Genomic DNA, 10,739 nt, shown 5'->3' with positions numbered 1-10,739 from the left:
AACTATTATATTAATATATTATAAAGTTTATTTGATATTATTGTAATAATAATTCTATATTTATAGTATAATATTTAAAATAATTAATATATAAAAATTATATGATATTAAATTTCAATGATCGGAGAGTGGTGAGGAAAGAGCGGTGGCTTCTGATTGCAACAAATTATGTAATTGGAATTTTGCTTGTAGATTCAATCACTTTGAATCTTGGCAGTATTTTTACCCAAAAAAAATCCTTACAATACAAATACAATATATTATTACAATCATAGATATCTAAACAGTTATTTTAATTATTTATACTGCGATCTGTGTCTCTGTAGCCACACAAACAGCCGACCGCCCAAAAACAAAAACAGCCGACCCACTGGGAACCGGATAACCACGAATCTGCGATCCCATCCGCCTACTCTATTTTTAACCCCCTAGTTCGACTTTTTACACACACACAAAAAAAAAAAGAAAAATCCCTAATTGACGTTTCTGATCGGTTATCCATCCATCCAACGATCAACATGCGATCTGACTCACTAGGTCTATTGCAAACGAAAACTTGGTCTCCTCCCCCCCCCCCCGCCCCCACGTCTCCCACCGCGCCTACAATTTAATTCCCTTTCGGATGGCCCTGGCCCTAACGGCTCTGAGGGCCACTCTACTCTCCGCCTCCGCCCTACGCCACCTCACGATCACGATCGGACGGCAGCAGCGCATCTCAAAGCCCTGCCGGACCATGGCGTCGTCTTTGCCGGCCTCGTCGGTCGCCCGCAGCCCGGAGAAAATCACGGCGCCGTACGGCTCCTGGAAGTCCCCGATCACCGCCGACGTCGTCTCCGGCGCGGAGAAGCGGCTCGGCGGCATCGCCGTCGCCGGAGACGGCCGCCTCGTCTGGATCGAGACCCGCCCCACTGAAGGAGGGTACGTTCCCAAAAGCCTGACGCGCCTAAAACCCCAGAGCTCGCTTTTGGAATCCCGTCGTATCGTCGGATCGGCTTTTTCATGCGAAACATTTCCAGAAAGTCTGTTCCACATCCCATCAGTTTTTCTTCTTCTAGAAGTTCGAGAGGTGGACAGTTTGAGTTCTTACGTGCATTCGCATATCGAATTGAATGGGAACTTCCTCGATTAAATGGACCACATATTTATCAAAACAATATTATCAATTCATTTTGATAATATTGTACATATTTCTATATATTCTATAGGTGGCTATGATCTTAAGTAATGATCTTGGTAAGCTAGATGTAAGGGTGGTGTTTTTTTTGGGGGGGGGGAGGGGGCGGGGGCGCGCTCCTCCTCTTCCAACTATGAGCTCGGGGTCCCCTGTCCACAACGATGGCTTAACAGGTGGTATCTATTCAGGTCTACCTCTTGACTTGGATTCTTGCGGGGGAGGAGTTGGTTTGGGTCTAAGTTTAGACTGAAATCCTGCCCATCCAAGAAATGGTTGGTTCCAGGTCTAGGTATGAGACAACTTGTGAGATCTATTGAGTTCATAGGTCAACTTCAGGTATGTTGAGGCCTATTCCTTGCTTAATGTTTGTCGGATTTCAGATTGTCTATGATTAAGTCTAGGTCCAGCTCCTAACCGGGGTATATTACTGAGGTGTATTATTTGGTAAGCTAAATTCTATAGATGCACTCAAAACCATTTACTAGTGACATCAGGAGTAAAATTATCCATTATATGATGGGTAAATTCTCACATCTAGATCAAGTTTAGTTTTTGGTTGGGCCAGTTACATTAGAATCAATGCAGATCCTGAACTATTATATTATTAGGATGGATTGTGTCTAGGTTGGTACACTTTTACCAGGCTAAAAGTGAGATTTTACATTCCTTGTTAGTCTATCTTTGGATAGAGTCCGATCATAGGTTTATAGTTCTATATCTTAGTTACCAACATTACCAGTGGATGTAGGGGGCCTAGGGGCATGTGTGGGAAAGGGGATGTTTCTAAAAACAAATTAAGGAAGTGCGTAGGAAGTGAGTGCAAGTTTGAGATTCTAGAAAGATCCTGAAGCATGTACATTACCCTAGGTAGAAGATCTCGACTACTAAGTTCCAGATTAGTTTTAGGTCAATTTGGGTCTATGATCTTAGTAATAGGCCTAGCCAAGTTATGGGCTTTACTAGGATTCAATTAGACACTCTTCCTTATGTTAAGAATGGAAAAAGAAAGAAGACCAAAGGGCTAAATTTGAATAGACAGAGGCATGGCTCTTGCATAAAAAATAGAGTGGGAGACAAGGTGAGTCACGGAGTCCTTTGTGGGAGTTTCCATTAATTATAGTATAGACTTATGAGAAGCAATATGGGTATAGAGGTTCACAAACCAATTCCTATTAAAATTTTATTTATAAATTCATATCATGTTAGTTGGAACGCATTTGTGAAACCCTAAATTGCTCCTTATGCATCTATATGATAACCATATGTATATGTAGAGAGATGGACATCGCTCTTCTCAAGAGGAGAGGGTATCTATTCCTCTTGATCCTAAAATCAATAACGAGGTGTTTAGATCAATATCCACATAATTGTCTTGATCTATACTACTAAAAGTGTCTGTAAATCAAACATGTGTTTGGATGTCTTTGACTTATGTGTCATGTGGATACAAAAATGGACGATTTTCATTATGCTATGTGCTAAACTCTATGTAAAACATTTAAATCGAGAATCCAGCTTATAGATCATGATTTACACATGTTAAAACATATATAGATTGAAAATTAATAGATTTTAATGCTTTGATCACAGCCAAACATGGTCTTGTATCATTTTAATTGTTTATTTTTTGTGTCCATATGATGCATACAACATATGTGTTCTTGGTTTTTAGGCTTTTTTTTGAAAAAAAAATAGATCTTGATTAATGGTTTAAATCTTTGATTTGTATTCCCCATTGTTGATTTTAGAATTGAAAGGAGTAGATACTCTCTCCTCTTGAGAAAAGCAAAGCCCATTTCATATATATGCATATGTATACATATATGTATATATAGAGCTAGGTTGAAATGTTTCTGAGATCATTTGGCTCCAAATACTTCCTAATAAGGCCTTCCAAACTGAAAGTCCGTATGATTGATCATAATCTAAGATGTATAATATTTTTTAAACTAAAAATCATTTATTTTAGAGTTGTTAGGACTATGTACCAAGCCAGCAAAAAATGAATGATAGCAATATAGCTAATAAGCAAAAATGTACCACAAACTATATTGATCTTCATCTAAATATTGTAAAATATATGCAAATCAAATTTCAGCTAATTTAGATGTTTCTAAGCTATAAATCAGGTCAAAACACGATATTGTACTGTTGAAATTGTTAGTTTTATTTTTTATTTGATGCATGAATGAAACATCTCAAAAATTCATGATATTGGCTTTTGAGCTAATTTAAATGCCTTAGATGATGATCAGCATTACTGATTTTTGTTTTGAGACGTCCTTTGTTGTTTTTGACCGAGAAGTATTTGGAGCCATATGTTCTTAGAAGCATTCTAGCCTAACAAACAAACTAACTAACTAACTAACTACCTATATGTATATATATGTATATATATATAATCACTAACCAAATAATAGGTCACAAAGAAAAATACACATTTTAGGCATTGGTTGCAGGCAAGAGGCAAGTGGCTAGGGGACCACCTAAGAGTTCATTTGATCCACTAGGCTATTAAAGAATCGAATACATTTAGATACAAGAATATATTCAATTAAAAATAAACAAGTAAACAAACATTTCACAGGAGAAGGGCAGTATGCCTACGATATTTCCTCCACTCTTACTAAATGTCCAAAATGAATAATAGGCAACTAAACAATGAATAATAAGCAATGCAAGTAACATGGCTGGGAACCAAGTAAACTAGAGAAATAAACAATAAGTAATTAAACCACAAATATGAAGCAACTGAAGAACAGCTAATACATTTAGACATCAACAAAGTGAAGAACATTACAAACAAAATTTTCATGTTTGAGATATTCATTTGCTGATATTTCAGTAATAAGAAACTGAGTTCTGAATTATTCAGTCATTGATGTCACTTAGTTCTTATAATTGCCAGTTCTTAAATCGTTTGCTACATGATTGCTCTCACTGTTTAGTAGTGATAGTGTAAGTCCCAGACAACGTCTGCATGTAATATCTGGTGAAAAAGAGAAAGGTTGCATTGTTCCTCTGAGAACTAACTACTAAGATCACTGTCCCTAAATAGATGTAGTTGGTGACTTGGAGTAAACAATTTGGGCCCGTTGGTCCTGCTCCAGAGGAAGCAGCAGCACCTCCTCTTTTAGTAGTGATGGTTTAAAAAGAATGGATCAGATCGGCCAGCTGAACTGGTTCAGCCATCAATGGATTGGATTTCTGGTCTGAGTTGACCTTTTAAACTGCTTCAAGTGAAAAAAAAAAAAAAAGGATCTTTTAAGGGAAAATTGTTTGAACTGCCAGTTTAACCAGTGACTCATCCAAATTGTCCGTGATTTGCATGAACTAGACTGTTATCACTTTTTTGATGCCACTAAATTCTCATAATATCTCCTTTTTCTCTTTTTTTTTAATAATTCAGAGAGAGTCTAGTCGCGTGCCTCTTAACTGCTTTGCTCATCCACTTTATTTGTGCAGATATTGTTTGTCATATAAAGTGTATCTATCATTTTTCTGCATGACTATCTCAAAATCTTTTCCTATTTGCTTGTTAAAATCCTGAATTTGATAATGTGCCACCTTTTAGCTCAATAAAGAATTCTTCAGACGTGCAGCTCTTGTAATGGAACCAGTAAAAGTGGAAGACAAACCTCTGGACCTCATACCTGCAGAGTTTGCAGCAAGGACTTTAGCACAGGAGTATGGAGGTGGTGCATTTGCTGTTTTGGAGAATATGATTATATTTTCGAACTATAAAGACCAACGGTTATACAAGCAAATCATTGGAGGTCTAACTCTCATTGCTGATTCCCTCTTTCACCCTTGTCAAACTATGTTGATATTGTTTCTTTCTTCAAGTCGTGATTTTTAGGCATGCAATCCATCTTCTTGGTTTGGTGTTTTAATGAGTAGCAATTTCTAATTGAAATCTTTCACATGATCATTCTGCAATAGCAACGCGTAAAGTTGTGTTGCATAAAACCACACAAAAGTGTACATACATACACATGCACAAACAATTCTTTGACTTTCAAAAGATCACGCTAATTTTATAAAAGCAAGTGACCGCTCCAGGACAAAGTATGTTTCACAATCCGTTTCCTTTCTATGAAACCAGTTATGGAAGAATGTTCATTATCTCAATGTTCAAACAACTAAATTATATCTCTAGTCAACTTCTTATCTTTCAGCAATGATGAAACGTTTACAAAATTTATACGTATATATGAATATAAATAAAAAATTCCAATAATTTTATATCTTGTAAAATATCATGGTAATTCCATAAAAATAAGTAATCCACTCTAGGACAAAGTATATTTCACAATCTGTTTCTTTTTTATGAAAACAGTTATTGAAGAGTGTTCATATTTCAATTTTCAAATAGCTAATTACATGTCTCCCCGACTTCTTGTCTTTCAGCAAAGATGAAATGCTTACAAAATCTAAATCTCATCAATTGATAGCTGCTTTGCTGTGACAAATTTTATTAATGTAAACTAGTGAGTTGGTACCATTATATACACAATGGAAAAGTAAGAGGACCTTGCTATATTCTTTTAAAGTACAAAAAGATATTTAAAAGAGGCGCCAATAAGCAATGGGTGTGCAAAATGATACTGAGATGGAAAACATGTACAATGCTAGAAAGATAGTGTGTTAAAATGAAGCAGATTAAAAAGTAGAGCATAAACCTAAATATAAGCAAAGGACATGTGGCTTCAGAGAGTAAATGGAGAGAAAACATTGACATTATAATTGTGGAGATCTGGGGGTTATAGGTAAATTAGCGAACAGGAAACTTAGATGTTGTGGGTGGTTAAGGTCATCCAACAAATTAGCCTAGTAGATTCCAAGAAGAACCCTTTAGATAAGAAAGAGATGGAAATCCCCAACAAAGCAGTGTACCAAGCAAGTGGTATGATGAGTTAAATGGATGGTGGATGGAGCCAATTTTGAAGTTGATGAGGTGTAAGAAGATTCCATCTTTTAGAATATATCTTTAAGAGATGAATTGAGATTTGATAGAGCTTGAAAGGGAGCCATGGCTGCAAGTTATCAAATTGTCATTTAAAATAGCTACTCTCCTTTCAGTGATATAAAGTCAGAATTTGGAAAAATTTGACAATAATCATTCAGCATTTCTCTATCTATTTAGGTCAAAAAAGATAAAGATTAAAAACTGCTTATCAATCTTATTCTTTTGTGGTAAATTAATGCTCAAAGCCAAAATAATACAGTAAATTGAGTCAGTTAGAGAGAGGTTGGTTGGAGTTATTATCTCCTTTCCTGTATCTTCTTTTCTTAGCTACTTAGTCATATGTGTATGAAATTCTGATTTAGGTAACTAAAGAAAAGAGCAGCTTCCTCATTATTGCTATACATGTATTGGACCATCCATCATGGCAAATGATACAGATTCTGTTCTCTGACTTTGCTGCTGACTTTACAACTTCATCTATTTATTTCTTTTTCATATTATATGTTGATAATTGTGTTTTTGTGTATGATAGGGCTAAGCACGGATCGGGTTCGGTTGAGAGAAATTTCATCTGACCGAACCCAATCGGGTTGAAGAAAATATTTAACCTGTTGCCGACTGTTTATCATGTATAAACCGTTTGAAATCGAAGTGAATGATTTGTAGCAGGTTCGGATAGATTGTGTCGGTTTGGGCTTTAATGTTGACCCAATATTGATTTTAAGCCCAATATTGGCCCACTTAGGCTCATTTACTTTTTTTTTTTTGGTCCATGTAATGCAAAAAAGGTCTAAACCTTATAAGTTATAAATTTTGGATTTATTTTTGAATCTGTATAAAACAAAACAGAAAAAAAAAATTTACTTATTTGAAAGCAACTACTCTGAAAGCTTTCACTTTAGAATTATCTCAAATCGATGTGCTTTTATCAATAATTCAACATTAATATTCCCATAAATCCAAATAGGTGACACGATGTTTTTTAGAATGAAGTATTGAAGTAATGATACTGTCCCAAAATGAAAGTGAGTTCATAAAATACTACATCGGTTGGATTCAGTTTCATACGGGTTAATAGTGTAGGAACCGATCCGACTGTAAATAATCTATTTTTTACAAATCCCAATCCAATTCCACCTGATTTATGTTTTTTAACCGACCGAAATTGATGTTTATTGGGTGGATTGGATGGATTTCTTCGGGTTTCGGTTATTTACTCGGCCCTAGTGTGTGATAAATAGCAATTCTTTAACCTTAGTCAGTGTTCCTAAACTATCTTATATATTATACGATTTGTTTTCTTTATATTCCTGTTGGTACAATCGGATCTATTCCCCCGATTCATGGTCGGCCTTCCGACTATGCATCGGTATTTGGTGGTGGATCATTAAACAAGTATGCCTGAGTTCTCGAATACGTCTCAGTCTGATGATGAGCGACCTGCAAAATAAGTCCACACTGATCGGAGCAATGCCCGACGAGGACCCTTCAATGCCTAAGTCAGTGGGGAGTGGTGAATAGGATAATTGAAAGTAGACTTTGATAGAGTATCGATAAGCGGGACCCCACGTATCTAACCGTCACAGACAGTCACACCCAAATTGCCTATATAAGGAGGAGGTAAAGGAACAGCAAGGGTAAGATATATTGGGCTGATACTCTGCCAAAGTCTACTTTCAATTATTTTGTTCACCACTCTCCACTGACTTAGACATCGGAGGGTCCCTGTCGAACACTGCTCCGGTCAGTGTGGACTTGTTTTGCAAGTCGCTCGTCATTGGACTCAGGCGTACTCAGGGATTGGCCGCAATAATTTCAAATTGGTGTAAAAGCATGTCCTACTTGCATTGGACATTTTCCAAAAACTACTGCATTGCATTTGAGATACTTTAGTTTTCATTACTTTTGGTCACCTTGTGAAATTCTCTTTTTTGTTAACAGGTCACTCACCAGTACCAATCTCTCCGGATTATAGTGAATCTGTAGTACGTTATGCTGATGGTGTCTTTGATCCTCATTTCAATCGTTATCTAACTGTAATGGAAGGTTAGTGGCAAATTATTTTTGATGTTATACTGCTGCACTTTTGTAAAATTTGATACTTGATGCCACCAAAAAACTATGTTCCTTATAATTTTCTTCATTTCTTTTCTTATTTTGTCAGATCATCGCAAAAGTAGCCTAAATCCGATTACGTCAATTGTTGCTATAAACTTGAATGATGGAAATATTCAAGGTAATATATTTTTAAGCAAATTGTATTTTGCTCATCACATTATATGCATGTCTATAGGCTACAAAATCTTCCTAGGCTATTGATTTGTTTTGACTCTGTAATTTATTTTCAAGTATCACATTATCTTTTTTTTTGTATTTTTTTCTTTTTCCCTTTTGCATTTTCTGGCTTGAAGAACCGAAGGAACTTGTTAGTGGCAATGATTTCTATGCCTTTCCACGAGTTGATCCAAACAAAACGAGAATGGCATGGGTTGAATGGAGTCACCCTAACATGCCTTGGGACAAAGCAGAACTCTGGGTTGGGTATTTTTCTGAAAATGGGTAAGTGTTGGTTCTTGTTATGATGGAAGTTAGCATTCTTACGTCCATGCTATTAGCTGAGGAAAAGAAAAGAAAAACAAAATTATGCTGCTCTTAATAATTAGTACCTTTAATTATACAAAGATGGATATAATTTTCATAGTATTGTTTCCATACTTGTATTTTACGGGCCCTAATACCTTCTCTTGCACTTATTATGTAACCTAAATTATCTGCAAAAGTGTAGTACTCTTCATGTGTTTCTAGGTTGAAATTGATTCACGTTTTCTTAGCTTGATAGCTTGAAATTGCACTGACTGAATTTTTGAAACCAAAGAAACCAAGAGTCAACTTGGACCTCAGTTTGTTTGAGTCAACATCATAGGGTCAAGAGCTTCCTTAACACAACATTTTAGTTTTTGCATTTGTTTTCATTATTTCTAGTTATTTTTCTCTACTTTTAGCCCTTTGTTTTGAGAACTTTGTGGAGATTTTTTTTTTTTTTTTTAGTTTCATTTTTGTCCTGGCTTGCTTGGCTTAGATTTGGTGGGCCTAGGAAAGGGTGCTAGCCCCTTAAATTGGGCATGATAGGAACATTAGTGAGTAGAAATTCCAGCCAGACCCTATCTAATTGAATAGGCTTGGCCTATCATATACTCAATATTATACTATTCTTATACTACATTTCTCATAATAGCATATATATTTCTAATGTTAACAAATTATTTCACTCCAAAAGCTTAAGCTGCTAGGAAATGAGTGGTCAGCAATGTTTATCAAGTTTGACATCGCCTTATGTACGGCATTGGCTATTCATGTGGAGTAATAAGCATTGAGACATGAGATAGGACAAGATGAGAACCTGGTTAATTAAATAAACAATTGACTTCAATTGTGTTTGAACCCACAACCAACAATTTAGGCTTTGATGCTATGTTAACCAACCACTTGATCCTAAAAGCTTGGGCTGTTATAGAATATTAGAATGTATCAACAATGATTATCGAACTAGACATTTAATACTAATACCTTTTAGTAACTTCAATATAATAATGTTGGCTACCTATCCCCAAGAACCCGCCTCTGTCTAAGCTTGTACCGCCTCACCTCTGCTCTCATTTCCTAACATCTCTTACCTTCTGTCCCCTTTTCCCACCTTTGCCTTTATGTCTCTCATATCTCCAGGTCACATGGAGAATAGCATTGATCGGGTAGCCCTATCTCCCTCCTCTTCCTCCAACATTCTCTCCTTCCCTCTTTCCTCTCCTTATGGCCCATAGCAATGGTCTGCTGTACCGCCTCATATTGCTTGATGCAGGGCGTACTGTATCATACTAGGAGAAAACCGATACAAAACCCCATTGGAATCGATACAAGCCCATACCATCCCATTCCAAGGCATATCGTGCTGTATCATTCCATTTTGAGGCGTACGGCTCTGTATCGAGACCTACCACCCCGTATCAAAGTGCATACTGACTGGGGCTGAAAACAAATTGAATATGGATCGGATACTAGCATATCCATATTCATATTTGTTTTATTTAATGAATACAGATACAGATATAAATATTAATCATATATAAAAATATATCCATATTTGTTTTAAGCGGATACAGATATAAATCGGATACTGGCAATATGCATATAAATACAAATATAAGTTGAATAATTAGACTTTATGACCACAGAAGTAAAGATATTATTAGATAGATGATAAATCAAGTTAATAGCATATTAATATGGTCATTTATTTTTTAAAAAAATTTATGAGTGCTATATAAAATTAAATAGATTACGAATAAAATTGGATATTTGGATATGGATCGGATAGTTGTCTGTCTAATGGATATGGATATGGACACGAATACAGATAATAGTTGGATGCTTAAATTTCTATCCATATCCAGATATATTTGGATACAAAAACGGGTCTGGATGGATATTATTCGATCCACTTTCATCCTTAGTATCGACCCGTACCGAAGCATACCAACTTGTATCGAGGTGTATCGAGATAAAAATTGAAAAAAATAGTTTGAGAGCTATTTTAGCACA

General features: G+C 36.0%; 1 protein-coding gene across 8 annotated transcripts in view; it reads left to right on the top strand.

Moving 5' to 3' along the window:
* The first annotated feature begins 581 nt into the window (after positions 1 to 581).
* Positions 582 to 10,739, top strand: part of LOC105058230 (dipeptidyl-peptidase 5) — a 28,755-nt gene continuing 18,597 nt past the window's right edge. For 3 of the 8 annotated variants that reach the window (XR_012137290.1, XM_073249650.1, XM_029268409.2), the window contains exons 1-5: positions 582 to 1,019; positions 4,777 to 4,950; positions 8,085 to 8,189; positions 8,308 to 8,379; positions 8,555 to 8,702. Coding sequence is in view for 7 of the 8 variants with exons in the window: in XM_073249650.1 (XP_073105751.1) it covers positions 623 to 1,019; positions 4,777 to 4,950; positions 8,085 to 8,189; positions 8,308 to 8,379; positions 8,555 to 8,702 (896 nt within the window). In the remaining variant the exon portion in view is untranslated. Of the gene's footprint in view, positions 1,067 to 4,748; positions 4,951 to 8,084; positions 8,190 to 8,307; positions 8,380 to 8,554; positions 8,703 to 10,739 lie in introns of all 8 variants that reach the window. The other 5 variants (XM_010941099.2, XM_029268412.2, XM_029268410.2 and 2 more) reach the window with 5 other exon arrangements.

This window comes from Elaeis guineensis, chromosome 15 (assembly GCF_000442705.2).
Source record: "Elaeis guineensis isolate ETL-2024a chromosome 15, EG11, whole genome shotgun sequence".
NCBI lineage: Eukaryota > Viridiplantae > Streptophyta > Magnoliopsida > Arecales > Arecaceae > Elaeis > Elaeis guineensis.
Note: the sequence above shows the minus strand (reverse complement) of the source record. Positions and strands in the feature narration are given on the sequence as shown.